We start from the raw sequence: 20,936 nt of genomic DNA on the forward strand, positions 1-20,936 counted from the left end.
TCCCATCTGCGGTACCCTCAGGTGCGCAGAAACCTGCTGCTGTGCACAACTGGGACCTTCTGCATCTTGATGCTTTGCTACTATGTCATCTCTCTTACCCAGGAACTAGGCAGAGCCATGCTTAAATCTTCTCATGATCTAAACTATGTTCTGTACTCTGAGTTCTTGTAAGACCCGCTTGTAGGGCTGGGACCCCCACAACAGGCACTGGGACCATGTTGTTCATAAAATACCAAGCCCACTGTCTCTTCAGTGCTCGGGGAGTGAGTCAGGTTCCCCCCTCTATCCTCCCTCCTCCATTTAATCTCCCTCTTTCCAGGAGCGTAGCACAAGCAGAGAGGGATTAGCTGCTCTGGGCGGGCGGTCTCCTCTTTCGCTGCCAATTCTGAAGCTCTGCCAGGCTGCAGAGAGACACAAATCCAGGAGAAAAGCAAAGCAGTAAGCCTGAGCCTCCGCAGCCTCCTGAACGCACGCTCACCTACAGCAGGGAGGTGCCAGCCCTGCTGCCTCCCCCAGTCCGCTGCATCATCTCAGCCCATGTTTAATTTAAGCATGTGCTTACTTTCATTGTTACTAAGAGCACTTGCATGCTACATTACCCACATCTTGCCCCATCAGCCTCACCGTGTTTTTAGAACATCTACAAAGCAGCTTTTCAAATTTTTGTTTCATCCCAAGCAACATCCAGGCCACCTAAATCCCGTGAAAACATCCCAACCCTCACTTTCCTCTGTGCAACTATCTCGATCCCCTGGGGTTTAAAGCTCTTGCCTTCTTCAGCCAAGAAGAATCCCTCAGGCCCATCGCTGTCAGTCAACCTTTCTCTCGAGCTACCTAACTGATTAGCATAATGAAGTTAAACTGAGAGCAATTACTTTCGAGATCAGTATTTTTTTAGACCCGCGGAAGGGCTTGTGAGCAGCAAGTCTGCCTGTTTCTTCCGGTGGACCTCGTCTCTCTCCTGTTCGTGAGCCCCTGACAGCTACAGTACAGGCTCATCTCAAATACACAAGCAATTGTCGACTGTGTTTCGTAACTTGGGATGTGTTTTGGAGAAGGTAGATGGAAGAGATGGCAAGAGGAAGCTATTGTTTTGCCTAGCAGAGGGGAGGTGAAAGGCAGGCCAGCTGTAGGTAATCAGGGTGGAAAGCTGCTGCTATGCCATTTTAGAATTGGCAATTTGCAACCAGGAGAGACATTTTTTCTATCCTGCCAGCTGGAGGCTCTTGGAAAAGTGGTTATGTTTTTAGAAGCTAAACAAATTCACCTTTCTTATTTTTCCCCAGAGTTTTGGATTTTACCTCAAGAGGTTTGATCTAAAGCTTTTTATCGCATCTGACTAACAAAAGACTTATTAAAACCAGAAGAGGACACAAGGAAAAATAGGAAGAAGTACAAGTGTTAATTTGTATTCAGCAAATCAACTGCTTTTTGAACATATGAAATCTAAGTGGTCCTGAAATTATTTATTTTCCATTCATGATAATAAACAATTTTACACTGACGTAGTTACCACTCCAGTTTATGTTCCTGTAAAGATGTGCAGAGCTTTGAGTTGTCTTGTAGCACTGTACATAATCAAGTACTTGCAAATGATAGTTACCATGTTTACACTACTCTGACAAAGGGATCATTGTCCCATGTCTTCTCCCAAAACACTATGCTTCTTATCCTTCGTGAGCTTTGATGTATGGTTTGAACTTGTGGTATACGACTATTTTTTCAGTAATATAGGGTTAGTTTTGGTTTTCTATTTTAAAAATATATTTTAATGTCTCTATTATTTTCCTCTGGAGATTATGCAGACACAATGATTTTCTGATTAAAATGTGTTGAACTAAAAGGCTTAAAGTTTAAGCATATCTTCAGGTTAGTGTTTATGACAAACTTTAAAACATGGAGGCCATCTGGCTTGGTCTTTATTACAGATAAAAATTAGCCCTCCAACTTGTGCTGTGTATTATACTTACCTGGGTGTGATTTCAAAACCTTTTTGTCACCTGTCCCACATCTGCAGCACAATACACTGTAGCCCCAAGTCAGTAAAGCACACGCTGAAATTTGAGCACATGCTTAAAAGCAATTTACTTATTAGAATATGCTCAAGCACATGCTTTTATACTAATGTGTTTTGCTGAACTGACGTGATGAGTAGTCTAACTGCAATGTCCCAAAACATCTGCTCTCAGGAGAATTAGGTCATGTAGATTTACAGAACTTCAGGGAAAGGAAAAAATTACAAATTCAGTCTAACCTATTACGCAGACCTTTTTATTTGCTTTAGAAGAACACAGGATAGGAAGGTATTTGCGGGATCAAAACATTAATAAAACTACTTTGCAGATATTCAAGTTTGAAGGTTGTTGTTCAGATGACCATGGTGCTTCCTCCCAACCTCGGAGCCTTTGAAATAAAATCAAAATGATCTTGCATGAATTTTCAATGAATCGAGAGGATGATATTTCAAGAAGTGCAACACCCAGAATTTGACCTTTTCAGCTGTACTGAAAACAGCAGCCACTTTGTGTCACCAGCTATTGTGAAATTAAAGTTGAACAAGCACGGAAACAGTCTTTCATTTTAAGAGGAGGTAAGTCACACCCCTTAAGAGCTGGGACCAAATTTCCCAAGTCCTGTGACCCTGAGAGCTACTCTTCAAGGGCCTATTCAAAAGTGAGATATGAACACATCAGGGATATGAAGTGCTTGGTCTGGTTAAGATTTGGATAACTGCTCTTTCATTTTTGCACTTTTCCAATGGAGGCACATTGCTGCTAATCTCCTTCTCCCGTTTTCTTTTCATGCAGCCTTCAAAGCTGAAACAAGTGGAGGGAGAGGAGGTAAAAAATCTATCATCATATGTGCCGTATCTTCCTTTCTGGCTCTTCATGGGCCCCAGCAGTGTGATGTGGAAGGAAGATTTCTGTGCAATGAAACCTCTCCTACAGTTCAAGTCGTCAAGTCATCTTTGTCAAAAGAAAACCTCTTCAAAGCACAATTGCTGAAGACGTAGAATTTTATTTTCAGAACAGAATGAAAGACATGGCTTTCACTAAAGGCCTCTTCCCTGAGCTTGTTCCAAAAAACTACTTCACTGCAAAATGCTGCACTGTCTAAAGCGAAACAGTATGAGGAACACAGCCATATTGATCCAGATCACTTCAAACTTGAATATAATTTTCTGTTTACAAGGGATGTAAAAAAATTAGTCTGCTGCTATTTTTCATGTTCTGGAAAATTGAGTATTTTACAGTTTTAGTATTAATATTATCATTGCCTTTTTAACGTTATGTAAATTAAACCTTTTGATTAGACCGCTTTGATTTTCCAAAAGAAATACTTCAGACCCTGTGTTCTGCAGGAAATGCCCACATCTTGGGTTTTTGTTCAGACGCAGGGTGACAGCTGCACTTCTCAGTATTTCCTGGAGAATGAGATTGTGGTAAAATGACTTCTGTTCTACAAGAAGACTGGTGACAAATGCAGTAACAGCTATTGTGTATTAAGTAAATGTGGTACGAAATGTGGTTTACAGTCCCATGCAACAGATGGTAATGATTCTCCTCCTAACAAGCAGAGAAGCTGTGAATTTGCAGCTTGAATTCAGCGTCCAGGAACAAGACCCAGCAGGGCAAGAGGGAGATACGATGTTGCGATCACAACTGTCACGCCAAGTGGGTGCATGGAACAAAACTCTTTTCCATCAGTTTTGGGAGAAGTCTCCCACCTGCACAGAGGGTTGCATAGAGAAGCTGCATACAAGAGGAAAAGAGAGGTTAAAAATGAAGATGAAGAATTAGTATTGTATTAGATTTTTTAAAAAAAGACCTCTGAGAGCCTAATCTGCTTTTCTAAATCACTGCTAGAGCCAAGGTTTGGAGCCAAGTTGCTGACGCTTCAGCACTGTGCTGAAGTACTGGGTAACTGCTGGGGATCTCTTCACCTCACAGGTGCACAAAAATATGTATTTACACAGCTAATCCTGGCTGGGATGAGAGAGAAACATCTTCTGGGAGATTCTGTCAGAGTGATAAATAATAGAAATAATTTTTAAAATGAATGAAATGACTGATTTGATGTAATTAGTTAAGTTCCAGATAAGGCAGGTCACTGCTTACTATTTTATCTGTGCCTTTAATTCCTGAACTATGGCACATTTTCATGATGTCAGTGCTTCGACTCTTGGTCCCTGTTGCACCTCCTGACTCAACAGCTCCAAAATCCTCTCAAGCACTCTTTAGTGCAGATTTAGGGCTTTAATGGTGGAAATAAATCACAATAAAAGAGGCATTCAGCTTCTTGTATTAGATCATACATCTTGCAAAAAATAAAGTGGGCTGTATTTATGGGATAAGATTTCGTGGGTCTGAAAAAGGCTTATAAAGTCTCCAAATCTGAGCTCCTCTATGATGCTTCAGGGAAGAAGGTCCATATGGCCTCGGGGTGTAGGAACAGAACAAAAATAAACTGAGTAGTGAGGCTATATTACCTGTGTATATCAAAATCAGCTGTTGAGGTCCCAAAAGCAGAAAGGAAGTTGAAAAATTGGATGAGATTCACAAAGAGACAAGAAAATTATTACGAGATGTAAAACATGACTTCTAATGAAAGATTCAAAGAGCTTAATCAAGCTAAGCTATCAAAAATATGCCAAGAGATGACTTCTTCCCTGCCTGGCCGTCTCTACCGGGATCAGAACATGGGTTCTTCAGCCCAGCAGATGAAAGTGTAACTAGAACAAATAGCTGAGAGCTGAAAAGCTACTCCGATTTGGATGTTAAATAAAGCTCAGGTTTTTAAGCTGAGGGCAATTTATGGCTGGAAAGAACGTATGCAAGTTGCTTTGTGTTTCACTGGAAAATTTTAAACAAGGACTGATGACTATCTGGAAGAGATAATCCAGTTCAAATCAGAATTAGCTGATCTTTGTTGCGCAGAAGATCAAACCGTAAGATTACTATGGTGCCTTTTGAGCTAAGAAACTACGAAAAAAACCAAATCCCAGAGAAGAAAAGCTTTATTCTTAGGCAGTTTGATTGCATGTAAAGCTGGCTGAACCAACTAGAGCTCGATAATGTACAGGTGCTGGACATTTACCTTAGACTTCTTGTCTATTTTCCCTCTCTGGCCAGTCAGAGAGATGGCATCATGACTCATTTCACACTCAGATAGGTCAGAGCAATTGTCCCATAGAAGTATTACACACACTGACCACAGACGGAGCCTAACTGACTGGCTTAAAATATCTATCCCGCTTTTAGGTGATTTATTTTAAGTGAGATGAATGCTACTCTCTTTTCTCAATATACCGTATCAGTGGAATTTTTAGATTGCACATTTTTTTACATTAATCTCTTTGAGACAAAGAGAGGGCTTTAATATATCAATAGAAGCATGAACGCACTTCCACTCCATAGATAATGTTCTGAGCATTATCAAATTTAAATGATGCAAGGTTTTTATAGCTTCTTCTGCTATTAAGTTACGTGTCTTTCTACAGTGATTCTGGGATGTCTCATTAACTTCAGCAGAGCTGTATGAGGTAGTTAAGGGGAAAGTTCTGTGCAAATATTTTACATTAACTTTCTTGAGCACAGTCTTACTTTTCTTGCAAAGAACCGAGATTACCTTCAATGGAAGTTTTTCCCGGGAAAAGAATGCAGGATTTGGCCCTTAGCTATGCTGTAATTCTTAAAAGGAATTTTTTTTTTCCTTCAGTATTGTTAAAAAAGCTTTAGATCCATCACAGATCTTGAACATATGCAGATCAGTATGGACTAAATAATGCATTCCATAAATGTGGGCAAGCTGGAACAAATCCTGTTACTAGTTTCAGAAAAGGGAAGATAAATAATAGATGAAATGGATCTGCTTCGTTGCGAACTTGTAACAGTGATGTTACTTGAGCTCATTTTGAGAGTTCAAGCAATGCAAAGATAGAGGGGAAAGCTATGTTTGTTGGTCTACGCCCTCTGGAAAGGACATAAACCTGCTTACCATCTTAATGTGTCTTGCATTCTGTCTGTGAAGAGGTGACCAGTTTTAATATCACTCAAAAAGTGTCATAGCCTGGTTTTCGGCCTTTTTTTTTATTTTTTCTTTTCTGGGATTAGGAAGTCTCACTTTAAGGTGATTGGTTTCAATCTAGACAGTGTTTGTCTAAATAAATGACAGTCACTACTACTTTTTGACTCTTCTTGATTGCTTATGTGAAAGGAATCCTTGGCTTGGGTCCATTTCCAAAGGGAGACATACTAACAAGGGTTGATGAGTACGGCATAGAAGCCAGTAACTACATGCATCTGGAAACAGCACTGTTGGCCACTGGTCTGTTTTCTTCCTGACAAGGCTCACAGCACTGTCAACGTTAACCGCAGTGGATTGCTGAAACACAGTGGTTTTGTTTTAAAAAGGAATAAAATTACCTTCAAAAAACTGTTCATGGTAATGGCTTATCTGTATTGTCTGGCCTGATGTTGTGCACTTCACATTTCGCACTGACGACTTCAACTATTGCAGACTGGTCAGTGTCCTCAGCCTTCGCTCTCTTAAAATCATGTGTTAATTATCTTATCTGTGGCAGATTTCGTGTTAACTTCACTGGAATCTGTTTTTGTCTTTCCATGGTGGCAGCTAGAGCATAAACCATGTCATATAATGAGCAAGGACAGTCTAAGGCCAGAACTGTACAAGAGGCAAAGCTTGCATAGCTTATTTAGGATCAGGATTTAAATATCTGACATGTATTCTTATATTTAGGGCTAGCACTACCACGCATTCGGAAGAGGAAGAAGCAAGCCTGATGTCAGATAATGAAGTCCTTTGTTTCTATGCTTCACCATTTCCCACTGTGTACTAAAGTAATCGATAGTTGTGCAAAAATTAAACTATCGAGTTCACATATGTATAAAATATCATTGTAGAAGTGTGGCTAGAGGTTCCACATTTAGGGCTTAAAAACAATTTTGAACTGGAAGTAAGGATGCAACTACTTTATTATGTGCAAATAGCAGTGTATTCACACATGAATTACAGAACTTATTCTTCCAGCACATAATTAATTTCCCCACGGTTTACAAATAAACTAGTTAATTAATGAAAAAGTTAACATTTTTCCTAAGAAACTTAGGGCTCTCTGCCTGTATATTATTTATTTCCTGTGCAAGTTCATTGTTTAAATTACATCGTCTTATCAAATTCCTAGATAACTACATTCATTGCGGTAATATCTGTAAGATTTATTTGAACTACCCTTCAAAAGAGCATTCATCTTTTTTGTCCTTTTTCAAGATTTTTTCTTTTTCATGGGAGCTGAAAAAGAAAAGTAATCCTTTTTAAGAAAAGAATAAAATATTGGTTTGAAATGGCTTCACTCCCTCACTGAGGGCAATAGGATCACACCACGGTGGCCCTTAGTAGATGCTTCTGTTGATCACGGTGCCCCTTGGCAGATGCTTCTGTTGATCTCAGACTTGAACCGGACCGTAGATTTTGTGTGCCTTTGTGAGATTTGGTAAAGGCACCTAGTTTTTTGAATTAAACATTAGCCTGGGTGGAGTACTGGCATGGAAATATCCATTTTAGAAGTTGTGAGCGATGGGTCTCTCTCATACTAATCAAAGTAAGTGCTGTCACTTTGGACGTGAGGGAGAACCTAAGTATGACTTCACTGTGGTTGACCTGCTTTGCTTAGGAGCCTACCCGGCCTCCTTGCCAGGTATCTTTTCAGAGGCATCTTTTCATTATCTTCAGATATCAGAGCTACATATTCCAATATGCAATTACTCTCACAGAGAGAGGATCCGTTTTCATGTTGGAAGGTTAATTTGTCAACTTCAATTTACAATTATTGGAGCTTGTTTTGCCTTTCTTTGCAAGGCTAAAAAGCTCTCGGGTATTTTTTCTATATGTATGCACCTACTGCAAGGACTCGAGCCATCTCTCAGCCATGTCTGCGGTGAAGTGAAAGGAAGGGCTTCTCAGATCTCCAGAAATTCCGTGTCCTTGAAACGTGAAAAGTAAATCAGCTCTTACCATGTCTGTGTGCAGAAGTAAAATCATTGTCCTCTTTCTACATGCTTCATATATATATTTTTTCCTAATAGATATGCTAAGGACTATTTTGGATTTTTGCAACAGTATCACAAGTGAGTGCTCCCAGTGACACACAGCACTTTATGACAACACTGGATTTTGCTCAAGACCAGTTTATGTGACATTGCAGAGCTGACCGTTTTTTCTGCTTTTAGTTCCTGAGATAACTCTTTTGCAACTAGCTCAACTACATCTTCATGGCATTGCACCGTTCTAGAAATCCCTGGCTTTAGGATACTTTTTTTTTTCCCCTCGTGCTGGCACAATCTGTGTTCTTGGTTCTCACAAACCATGTTTTCAGTGTTGTTAAAACAGATTTAATTGGACTGAGACCACTAACATAGTGGTTCACATTACACTGAAAGAGTAACTAGCTCTCTTTACTGCTTGCTCTTTTACCAATCCCTATGCCACTTGAAAGTGGTTGTGCAAATATTGTGGAGCTTCAAGAGAGTGAAACCTGAAGACAATTTGGTCCCATCTCGTTCGAGTAATCCTGGACATACTTCTAGCAGCAATGATGTTCCGTGGGAATGCTATGGCAACATCAAAATGTTGGCTGTCTAGCAGGCTTACTGCATCCTGTGCATGACCCGTGAATAAACAGAAGAATTCAGTTCCCAGAGTGTCAGTCTGGCACATTTCACAAGCACTACATTCACTTACCAAAAAAAAAAAAAGTCAGCCAGTCATACCGAGAAAGTGCTATAGTGACTGAGTGATAAATTTCCTGCTGCTAACCCTTGTATATACTAACTCTAAGAAGCTAGGAATAATTCATGCATGGCTTAACTCAGAGGGGAAATATGCTTTCCTTCAGATTTTTTATTATTTTTGTACTCGTCTGTTTTTCTTTGTTCATACTATTTTTTTGTCTCTGCATCTCCTTGCTAGTCTCTGGACATATTAGTATGCTTTTTTTCAGTTAGATGTGATCTCTCTCTGAACCAGAGGCTGGAGATATGGTCAGTGAAGTACCAAGTTTGAGCTAAAAAGCCCAAAAGGGATATTAGTCCAGGGTTCATTGCATAGGAACACGTTCATATTGTTTCTAGTCTGCTGCAAATGAGAGCACAACACTGTGTTTGCACTTAGTTCTATCACGCAGTAATTTCCAGTGCTCCAAAGTGAATATAAGATTTATGCCTGCCTATTGGTCTCTTTCGCTGTGTGTATCCTAAAAAAGGAAATGCAAGGACATTTATAGGATTATGCTGCTTTTTCAGACAGCACCTAAAATGAATGAGATGGGAGTAGGGTAGAGCTTACTCCATTAACAGCAAGAGTTCAGGCTCCCTAGTCACAGAGTCCACGCTTGGAAAGTTTCTCTCACTAAGGAGAGATCATAGAATCACAGAATGGTTTGGGTTGGAAGGGACCTTAAAGATCATCTAGTTCCACCCCCCCCCTGCCATGGGCAGGGATATCTCCCACTAGATCAGGTTGCTCAAAGCCCCACCCAGCCTGGCCTTGAACACTTCCAGGGATGGGGCATCCACAACTTCTCTGGGCAACCTGTTCCAGTGTCTCACCACCTGCACAGTAAAGCATTTCTTCCCAATATCTAAAATAAATCCACCCTCTTTCAGTTTAAAACCTATCACTACACTCCCTGATAAAAAGTCCCTCCCCATCTTTCCTGTAGGCGCCCTTTAAGTACTGGAAGGCTGCTATAAGGTTTCCCCGGAGCCTTCTAGGTGTTTTGAGGAAACTTCTAATCTTGACTGAAACTTCCAGGGGAAGTTTCTCTGTAAATTATTCTCATGGTTTATCACCTTCCCTGTTAAAATGTTGTGTCTGTCTTCAATCCAGTTTTTTCTTTTAGTTATTTGGGCTTGTAGAAACTCAGGCTATCTTTATATTGCCACATGTCTGTTTTGTTCTTTACTCCATGGATGTGAACATCATTCTTGAAGCTTCACTTTGGCAGACATAGGTAGAGTTCCCTGAACTGTACACACCGAAGCATGCTCAAAACTGATGGCATCCGGACTGACCACTATCCGACTCAGAAGAGAAATCTTAGGGTATACCAAAAACGGTTTCATAAAAAATATCAGCTCCACACTTAGAGACAGTCAAATAAAATTAGAAGTAAAACAGCTGTTAGGAATTTTTAGGAAAGAAATACATAACCAAAGGAAAAATATCCTTTTGCTGCTGTGCTCGGATGAGTGGCAGAGACTACTCTTCAGCATGGCAAAGAGACAGTTTGAGGAACATGTTGGAAGTCTCCAAAACCCTTAGCAATGTGAAAAAAAGTGGACTGGCATTAATCGATTGCTGTCTCTTCCAAACCATGAACTCTAGTTTTGAAACTCATATGAACTAGGTTCAAAACCAACTAAAAGAGGTGATTCTTCATGCAGCGGGCAGTAGATGAGTGAATCTCCTTGCCAAAGAAAACGCAAAAAGTTGTGGACGCAAGTTTACACGGGTTCAGGAGAAAAGGGGACAAGTAATCTTAGCCCACTGCCAAGACAACAGACCGACTGCACCCTCTGCCAAATCCGGTGTCTCCATTATTATGTTTGATCCCTTCCTCGTTCTTACGGCTTGCCTTTAAAGGAGAGCTGAACTCAAACAGAAAACAACTGAATTCAATATCCTGCCTGAAGACCATATTTATTTACATCTTTTTTGGTTCTGACCTTCACTTAAAACCTCTGGATAAAAGCTGACGTATAAAACTAACGTTATGATAGAAACAACATAATGATCATGAATGCCAAATGTCTGCATTAGACCAAGCTGACATTCATTATAAAGTATCTTAAAGATCAATGAAGCTTAAGGAAAAAGCTGCAACTTTTAAAACCGATTTAAAAAGAGTAAGTTATATGTACAAAGGTGGCTTAAGTTCAACATGCCACAGACAGAACACGCTCACTAGGGAAAGTCTTTTTTTTTGTTGAACAAAAAATGAAAACTCAACTCCGCACAAGGTTAAAGATTGTATTTTAATCACAGACTGAAACATCATGATTTACAAAACTGATGGTTAGATTTAAAACCAACCACTACCTCTTTCTGTGGGAATACTCCCCCCACACCCTAGCAGACTAGGGGTTCAAGTGAAGAACAGGGCTGTTCTTGTTTGCCTTTGAGACTGAACAGTGATTTCCAGGATGATGACTGATGCTGCAAGAATTCACCTAAGATGCTTGTCAATACATTTCATTTACCCAGCTGGAAGCGGCTTCTTCTAGGGAACTCTGCTGGATTCATCAGAAATGCCAACCATCTTGCAGCTTTCTGTCCAGAGCCTTCTCTGCAGGTCCTCATCATATGCTACGTCAGCTGATTTTGTCCTTTTCTCATTGTAAAGGTAGCAGCCGCCAGCTCCTTCCATCTCGGGTGATACTGCTGCATAGATGCTTGTAGAGGCTCCTTCCTCTGGAGTCTACAGAAACAAACAAACAAAAAATTCAGGCAGGGCAGGTACAATAGAAGAATTACATTATTCTGTAGGACCTTACCAGTGACAACCAGCTTCCCTAGTTTTGCATCACATTTGTGGTCCTTATGCAAACCTCAAGCTGGCAATGGTAAAAATGCCACCTATCCAACTGGCAGAGTACAGTCCGTTTCTACAACAGTGCTGTTCTGTGGCTTAAAGCCACAGAACAGATCTATGGAAAACTCTGGTCCATTTTTTCAAGTGCTAGTCAGATGGAGCATACAAAATAATTGTTTTAGTTTTCACAGTTAGAGCTAATAAACCCAAAAGCAAACACAAATATTAAAATCCTAGCTTAATTATTCACTTTGCAAGGATGAAAGGGTCTGTACTCTGCCTTAAGAAGATGAAAGCTATACTGTAGGAGCGATTTGTTCATTGTAACAACAATATGACACGAGCAAAGGATTATGGAAACCATGACAGCAAATTAAGATTCCACAGTTCAATCCAAGCAGGCAGGTAAACCAGGGAATTACATTTTACACAGAGCATAGTTATCAGAGTTCTGCAGTGTCATAAAGCAAAATGGTGAAAGATCTATAATGTCTGATATACCATGAGTATTGAATGAAAATTAATAAGTGAATATCTTAGAGTGATAACTCCTTTCATCCCAAGGATATGCAAAATATTTCCATTTTGCATTCAGCAGGATCACACAGCTATCACTGAAATTATTTCAATGGCTTTTTTTTTTCTTTTATTGAAGGGCATATTTAAAACACAACATTTGATATGTTTTGCCTTTATCAGTGATATAATTATGATCAATGCCTGCTAGATAATAATGTGTCATTTTACAACCCTTTCAGTCATTCTCTGAGTCATTAACAGTACCAATGCTGCTCATAGGTTTGTCTGCTGCACCTGACAGGATTTCTTTTCCTGAAGAACTCACTTGATGAATGAGACAGTATTGAATAGGTTACTCAGTGCCTAATTAAAAAAAATACAAATATAAGTAATTTGAAGCTTTTTGTGACAAGGTGCAGGTATTTTAAAAAGAAACAACTTCTCTGTTTTCCCGCTGTACAATAAATACAACCCAACTTATTAGAAATAATTAATTTATCTGATGCATCTGGCATTTGGTCTCATTTACAAATAAGTTAGAGCCATGTGACACAGTAAGACAAGGTTACCCAAACCGCGACCTCTCCAGCTGCCGCCAGGGCAGAGCACCCTCAGCATCTGCAAGGGAAACACATTCCCTGTGTGACCACAGGCACATTCCCCAAAAAGTGAACTGCTGAAGAAGAAATGTGTCCTGCTGAGGTACTTCCATATGCACAGAGCCCCACTGGTTCCATGCCAAGCCCTTGATCAAAGGTGTTTAAGCTGAAGGAAAACTACTGATGTCAACAGGCTGCAAAGAGCAGTAATACCACCATACTTTCCTTCAGTGGCCACAAAATAGCCAGCTTTTACTACCAGTTACCACACAAAGACAGCATGTCCTGTTCCAAACACCACCTAATGAAATAAGATGGTAACTCAGCTAGCCAACGTGCTATTCTCTCAGCAAAATATCAGTCAGTACGTTAAAAAAAAGTCAGGTCCAGGTAACTGCTGGAATATTTTTTATGTTTTAAGAAGATGATTGTACTGTGAGATACTACCTAGAAACACTAACAAAGTGCTTATTTACCTTAGTTTAGTACTCTACTACTACTTCTTCACCCTTCTTCATCTTATGGAAAATTGTGCTATTCACATCTAGTAGATTATTTAAGCAACATAAAGCTATGTGCATGCATAATTCTTCGCAGGATCAGGATGAGTCCAAAAAGTTGGAGTCCACATGCTCACAGTGGCTACTATCATGATCAGCTATGATGCAATATAAAATATCTTAACACTGTAAAGCAGCAGAACAATGATGAATATGAGCATTCATATTTTATGCAATTTATTCTGGATGACAGAGAGAAACCAAAAGTTTTTAGGGTACTGCTGTGCTTTACTTAACAATCTAGTGACACAGATAAACCATTACCATGCACTGGTTCACTGGACGTTATGTTCCTGTGTTCAACAGCTCTCCAGCACAAACAAGTATAAATGTCAATGTCGGTGACTCCCAAATCTCAATGACAACAGCTCAAAACTAAAATGCTTTAAAAAAATTGTCTGTGGGCGGAATTTGTGTGATTATGTTCTTAGGAGCAGGGCTCTCTACAGCCTCAGAGACTGGTCTGTATGGAACTTCCTACAGCATCAGAAATACCATGTGCCTTTGCTGATGCGATGGGAAGGTTCTCTCAGGATATGCAGGATTTATCAAGATTTTTATTTTTTCATGATATGTCAAGTAAGTTCCCCACCAGAGGGGTTCTATTCAAAATAATATCAAATATGCTAAATAAAGGCTACGTACGAGTTGAAAGACAGTTGTTGGTTTTATTCATGCAGCCCTAGTAGGCCTTTACCAAACCATTTTATATAGCGAACTGTTTCCTATTCTTCAATACAAAGAAAATACCGAGCATGCTCAGACAATAATAAATGTGCTTACATGGCCACACTGTGACCAGTCTATAAGAACAGTGACATCATCACCGTCCATTAAGGTCAGCTTGTGTAACTTTTCACAAGATTTAATTTGTTTTTCATCCTGTCCACCATATCTAATATGCTGAGTAGAAGGTTCTGAATGCAAAATTCCTATTTAGTTTCTATCACCTGTTGCTAAAAGCAATTATCTAAACACATAAGGAAAAAAATATGGTAATACATTAAGCAATTAGTGTATAATAATTTAAGTTAAAGGAAACAATTTTTCCAGTGCAACGGGGAGAAGAGTTGCATATGTATGATTAATTAATTGTCTTATCCCATCTTCTGAGTGCTTAATTAATGCTGAAAGCTTTAATGTTCCTTTACATGAGGATCTCTTCATTGTTTTGGCATGTTTTCTGTTTTAATGAAAGCAAAAAGGAAGCCCTACACCAGGAGTCCCCTGGCCTTCTGGCTGGGTGGATGACCTACCTTTTTGAGGGGCTGGAAGAAAAGCACATGCTGTGATTCCACCTCTGGATCACGCCCATACCTACCGTGAAAACACTGTACATCCACCTGCCCACACAGAGTCAAGACCCTTTCCCAAAATGTTGGATCTACTACACACCCATAGATCAACTGCAACACACACAGACACACAGACGCTCGCACACACGTCCTGCCTGTGCGCCAGCACCTGAGGAGCTCTTGGGAAGGAAGAAGCCGGCAGCAGGTTGCAACCACTGGAGCAATTAATTAATGAGTATCTGCACAGGGAGCAGGATTAATTGTTCCAGCAGTGGCAGCCCCACTCCTGGTTGCCAACTTTCCTGGGAGACCCATAGCTCTTCTTTTACCACAAGACAGCCCATCAAAAGATGAGGAGGAACCATAAAGCCCTTGGAAAAGAAAATGACCACAAGCAGGAGACTACTGTCAAAGCAACACATCCGGCCCATCCTTTGATGCCAATGGCCTTCTAGGAAGGAGAGCACCTGATCACAGGCCAGAGAAATCACCAGCCAGTGGTTGAATACCTTGATCTATAAAACCCAGGATGTTTGTCATGATGCTCTATACAAACAGAAACAAGTTCCTGTCTTTGGGACTCTGAAGTATTATACCAAAAGTTGCAGGTAGACAGGCAATAATAATGAGTATCCGTCAAATCACAGAGGACAAGACTCTACACATTGCCAGAATTTAAAAAAAAAACAACAACAAAACAAACAGTAACAGAATAATATACATACATATAGGATCAGTAACAACTTGTTCATGAATTGGCTGGACTTGTCCTAAGACAAGAGGGATTCCTATAAATTGCATGATGCTTCTTCACTCTTCCCTTACCAACTTATTTGTGCTGAACTTGTTTTAAATTGGATTTTTGTTTACAAATTATTATATTATTAGTATCCAAGCAACTGTAATTAATACCTTTGTCATATCCAAGTAAAACTGATTTCTGCTTAACTTCTTCCTAATGAAATTCTGCATCTGCAATTCCTTTTACTTGTTACAGTATTGATCACGTCTTTTATTTTTACACTCTTTTGCAATTAACTATTTGTTCGCAGTATCCCTTCAACAGTAAATAAAGGTCTGATTGAAAATACATATCTTTGTATTCCTCATTACATGGGTAGGCTGCGGAAGAAGGAGAGAAAAGACTGCATGTGACCAGCTTATTTAAGCAAAATGCAGTCTATATACACAAAATGACATTATTTTGGCACTATCTATTCCCAAAGAAAAAGATGTTTTTTTACAGAAGCTTTGCTATTTCTTTTTTTAAATATTCATCAATAGTAAGTCATCAACATAGAATAATTTTCCCTCAGCATCAAATGGAATATTCTGTTCTATGAAAACTGGGACATACACTAAGAGGGTTTCTGTTTTAGTTTTGTTTTTTTAAGACTTGCCAGTTAACACAATTTGATTAATGCATTTCTAAGTGCCATATAATCTTGTCAATACTAGGCGCTAATGCTCGCAAAATGTGTTAGCTGACGACAGTCAGTCCCTACAGCCATGTCGCCATGAAATGTCACATCCTTTTCATTTGTGTACAACAGGCGCAACAGCTTAACTCTTTGGAAGTCGTGAGTCTGCATCAAGCCATACATGATGGCTTGGTGGCGCTTCGCTTGTTAATCCATGTACTCATCCAGTTCCACCTCCACCTGAATTCATAGCTCAGAGTCCTGGGCAGACAGTATGGTATGTCCATCGGAAACCACAGAAAATTGGACAGGAAACAAAACTAATAAGCTCCTATAATTCCTCTTCTGCAATCTATTCATTTTCCCAGTACCATTTTCAGTAACTACCAGCAAACAGTGAGAACCTTGCTATGTGTCTTAAACACTATGACGAACAGTTTAAATAGACGGCATGCATATACTTCAAATTGTATTGGCTGACAGCGTTTGCCATATGATTGAAAAAGCAGTAGTGATACAACCCATGGTATCAGAGGAGTACTTATTCTGGAATAGCTTCCCCTCGCCCCAGTCAATCGGCTAATTGATTGTACTTGGTTTGTATTTTATGACTTCAGGACGCTGCCATCTTGAGAGATGGTAGGAGAGAAGGTTGGGCAAAGAGGACAGAGAGCAGGAAGCAGCTGGCAAACTCAATGACTGACATCGCAGTTGCATTTTGAGGGACACGAATGAGGGACCTAACAGGCAGATGTGCACCCAGGACTGCCTGTTATGCTGGCAAATGACTTAATGCTGAGGAAGAACATGTTAAAACACCTTTATCCATACAATTTGTGATGCAGAATACATTAAGTATTGGTGGAATGCTTCTCATCAGCAATATTAAGTAGAGTGCTGTAGGAACACTCAGCGACACTGGTTTTATAAGAGTGGTCCTACCTCATGTACTCACATCCATTATATCATGCACTTTTCAGTTCATATGGGAAATCCACTCATGGGCTGATGAGTTAAAGGAGCTTCCAGGGATTTTTTTGGCATGGGGGTTCAGGGTGTTTGCTCCTCACTTTTTTAAATGGGTGAGTTTCCATCAGGCCATTCCTGGCTCGGGTAAGAAGATGAGATGTCTCTGGCTAGTGACACATCTCCCAGGTTCCAGCTAGGAAGACACAGCAAGCACTGAACAGGCCATCTTCTGGGCCTGGGTACTCAGGCTTTTTTGCCAGCATTGCTTTACTTTTCTCAATGTTAATTATTCTGGTAATGTTTTGCGAATGTTAGTATTTTACTGACTTGCTTCTGGACTGGAAAACTCTGTATATACAGAGTTTTCTGTCTTTTCTGTCTTTCTTCAGGAAAGACAGTGATCATCTGGGATACCTGAACAGTACTATGCATATGCACAGTGGGGCTTAGCAGCAAGAATGAGAACATGAAATTACTGTTACTTGGTACAGCAAAGCCTTTCATCTACTTGCTGGCAGCTAATGGAGGGGTGACACCCTGTCACCCTCAACGCACTGCTTGACTCTCAAGAACAAAGACAAACACGAAGCCACCGCAACACAGAATAGTTTGAAAACTGACAGAAATGGAGTAGCTGGGATTGCATTCCCATTAATATCAAAGCAAACAAGCTTGTGAGAAACAAATTACCTGTGTTCTAGGGAGCACTGATTACTATGATCTGTGAACTACTGAATAATTTCAAAACCAGGTTACTTACGGGTGCAAGACTCTGAGGTGAAATAACAACAGCTGATCTAGTGTCACAGCCTCCTGGTGAAGACATGGGCTATGTGTGCTCAACGCTTGTTGTGTAACTTCTTCAGTGTCTAGACCTCCTAATGTGATCGTTGCTTCGAAAATTTCAGCCAAAAAAGTAATCAGTTGAAACACTGAGTACGAAAAAAAAGGCTAGAATAGAAACCATGATGCAGGTGTAAAGACGTGTTCGGCAACCTTTGATCAATAAGGCTGTAACAGCTGACTGTAAGTCCTGGTAAGAGTGGTGGCCAGGACCTACTGTCAGATCCCTAGGAAGTCAAAGCTGCCAGAGAGGTCTGGCAGCACAGCTTTTCAGACATCTCTGCCTTCACTCAAAAGCCCTGGTTTCCATCTGCGTTCTCTTTCTCCTCCTATTCTTTCCTGTGTAGCTCACTATTATTCTCTTTCTATCCAATTTCTTCCTTGATTATAGAGCAGAAAGAGACAGAGATGTTTTACTGAATAAACAGTTCTCCCTAGAGACCCAGTCAGCACCACCAAATTAATTTCTCTTCAATCCCCAACTCACAGAAAAGAGAATTCTTTAATAAATTCACTGCATAATAAAATTCTTTAGATTTAATCTTTAAAAAAGACAGAAGCAACAAACAGAAATGGCTGACTTAAAATGTGAAGCCTTTCTCCTGACAGTGTTGTGGCTACAGAGAAACCATTTCTGAATCAAAGATATGAATAAATAATAAAAGACGAAACATTGATGATTTAAGAACACAAGGCAATTTTCAAACTAAAAAAATACCAAAATGTTGAAGGAAAGGAGCTTTTATAATATGAATAATTCATGCCTATTCTGGGAAAAAGAGAAGCTTTTCCCTCCCATCCTAGCACAAGATGCTGTAAAGAACAGAAGCAGAGATAGCTGGCAAACAGACACAAAAAGTATCAAAACCTGAACCTCTCCTTCCCCTTCTATTGAAATCAAACTTTCCGGAAAGATTTTTCAAAAAAATCCAGGTACACAGAGAGCCTGGGAAGCCCCACCTCATCTTCACATCAGCCCCCATGTAGGTGGCTGGGAAACCTGTAGAGAAAGTAGACCATGGAAGAAAGGAACTGTCCCCAAAAGACTGCCACGGTCAGCCTGTGGCTCAGGGAGCCCAAGGAGCAGGCAGGCACACAGCCTTGAATGCCTGATTTCCCATGAATCTTCTGATGGAGTCAGCGGTGGAAGGTTTCACTTTGTTTTGTGTCAGAGCAATGTCTTCTGAGAAATCTGTTTTGCTGGAAAATCGCCAAGCAGCTCTACTCTGAAGCCCTGGGATGGCTCTTCTGTCAGACTCAAAACATGAGCAAAGGTTTACTGAGGATGACAGTGACCATGGCTCTGAAAACCCTCCTCTTCCAAAGCAGCTGCTTCAGACTACGCAGGACATCATGGGTCATCTCAAATAGCATCAGATGCCTATGTTATCAGGCAGCTGAATGAAGCCCCTGTTGGCTGCCCAGCTTTCTGGGCCACACTGAAGAGATCTCCGTTGACTTCAAATAGCAGCTTCAACAGTGAACTCACTTGCAGATACGACAAAAATAAATTTGTGTGTCTTAATTTCAAGCTGAATCTCTCTCACTTAGGAGTGCAATATAACCTCAGTGATTTGAGCAGAAGTGCTTGTGGATCCATACTTTGCATTTTCCAAGCCATTGAAATGAAGGACTAAAAGAACAATGTTTAGTTTTAAGCAATTTTCAAAGCAGAAACAAGAACCCAACTTTACATGACTGAATTTGAGCAGGGACTTGAAACTTTGGGTCAAAGTCATTAATCATAACTGAATCCTTTGTTCATTTTGTCAAGTGCATTGAGGAAGATTACTTTGCCTGGATGTTGATCCCTAAGCTCGCTTTGCATCAGACAGCAATGCCTTCAAAGTCAGAACTGAGATACCGCTGCAGCCACTCAAATTACATTACAGTTGTTACCTCACTCAGCTCAGTAACAGTATGCAAAATTTGACAGATAGGAGCCTACTGCCCCAGACATTGCATAAACATCCAGCCAGAGACAGTCACTTGCTGGAAGAACATCCAGTCTCTAGGAAATAAGGCAGGCAATAACAGGAGGAGAGAGCCGAGAGAGTACACGTACTTCACAAAATGATGGAGCCTCTTCTGGGACCATGGCACTCTGGTTAACCAGCCCTCTGGAAACAAGGTGATGTCCCAGAGCTACCTATTGCTGAGGATGCCTGACTTAAATCACTCAGAATTGTCCTGGGTATCTCCACACAATCTGGGATTTTCTGCAACACCTCTATTCACAGACAGGCAAGTGATTACTGAAGTAAATGCGCAAGTCAGAAGAGATGAGGAACGAATGAGCCTCCTAAATCCTAATCCTGATGCCTTGCACACTAGGCTGTTACTCCTTTTCTGTGTTTGTAAAGGAAAATACACAACTTATTTGTTTACTACCAGCTCTATGGCCATAATTACAGTATCATGCGAGTAATTCAATATAATCTTCTTCATTCCGAGATTTAGACTAATCTATCATTAAGTAAGAATACTTAATTACAGCTTAGTATTCATGCTAGATATATGGTAAGGAACCATCCTGTTATTTTTATTAACTACACAAGGCTTTAATTCTACAGAGTTTTGAACTATTTCTATCTGAGAAATATGAACAAGAGCATAAGACTACTCCTTCCCCCAACAAAGCTCTTGGAGAGGCGACCTCTTTGATAGGTAGTGGCTGGCACTTCTGCATCATTTAATTATTATGCACAATTTTTTAGTTGAAGACACAATTTAACTATGAATCATAATGTGAATGGATCAAAATTAAAGAGGACTTAAAACAACAACCAACCATGAAAGCTTTAGAGCTTTCATTTTCTATGCATTATCTTATACCAGTACATGGGTCATCTTTAGTTCGCTGAATTCTTTCAAATGATGCCAGATTTTGGCAATCAAAATGAAACAACATAGAAAAGCACACAAAAGTGTTTACATTTGGAACAGAATCATAGAATCATTAAGGTTGGAAAAGACCTCTAAGATCATCAAGTCCAACCATCAACCCAACACCACCATGCCCACTAAACCATGTCCCTAAGCGCCTCATCTACACGCCTTTTAAATACTTCCAGGGATGGGGACTCAACCACTTCCCTGGGCAGCCTGTTCCAATGTTT

The 20,936-nt window shown here is 40.1% G+C and overlaps 1 protein-coding gene across 1 annotated transcript in view; it reads right to left on the reverse strand.

The window, feature by feature from the left end:
* Positions 1-11,035: 11,035 nt before the first annotated feature.
* The window catches only part of DHRSX (dehydrogenase/reductase X-linked), a 137,150-nt gene continuing 127,249 nt past the window's right edge, over positions 11,036-20,936 (reverse strand). The window contains exon 6 of the mRNA XM_019472617.1: positions 11,036-11,497. Within this exon, the coding sequence (XP_019328162.1) occupies positions 11,300-11,497 (198 nt within the window). The 3' untranslated portion in view covers positions 11,036-11,299. The remainder of the gene's footprint in view (positions 11,498-20,936) is intronic.

Source organism: Aptenodytes forsteri, unplaced genomic scaffold (assembly GCF_000699145.1).
Source record: "Aptenodytes forsteri isolate BGI_AS27 unplaced genomic scaffold, ASM69914v1 Scaffold212, whole genome shotgun sequence".
In the NCBI taxonomy this organism is placed as follows: Eukaryota; Metazoa; Chordata; class Aves; order Sphenisciformes; family Spheniscidae; genus Aptenodytes; species Aptenodytes forsteri.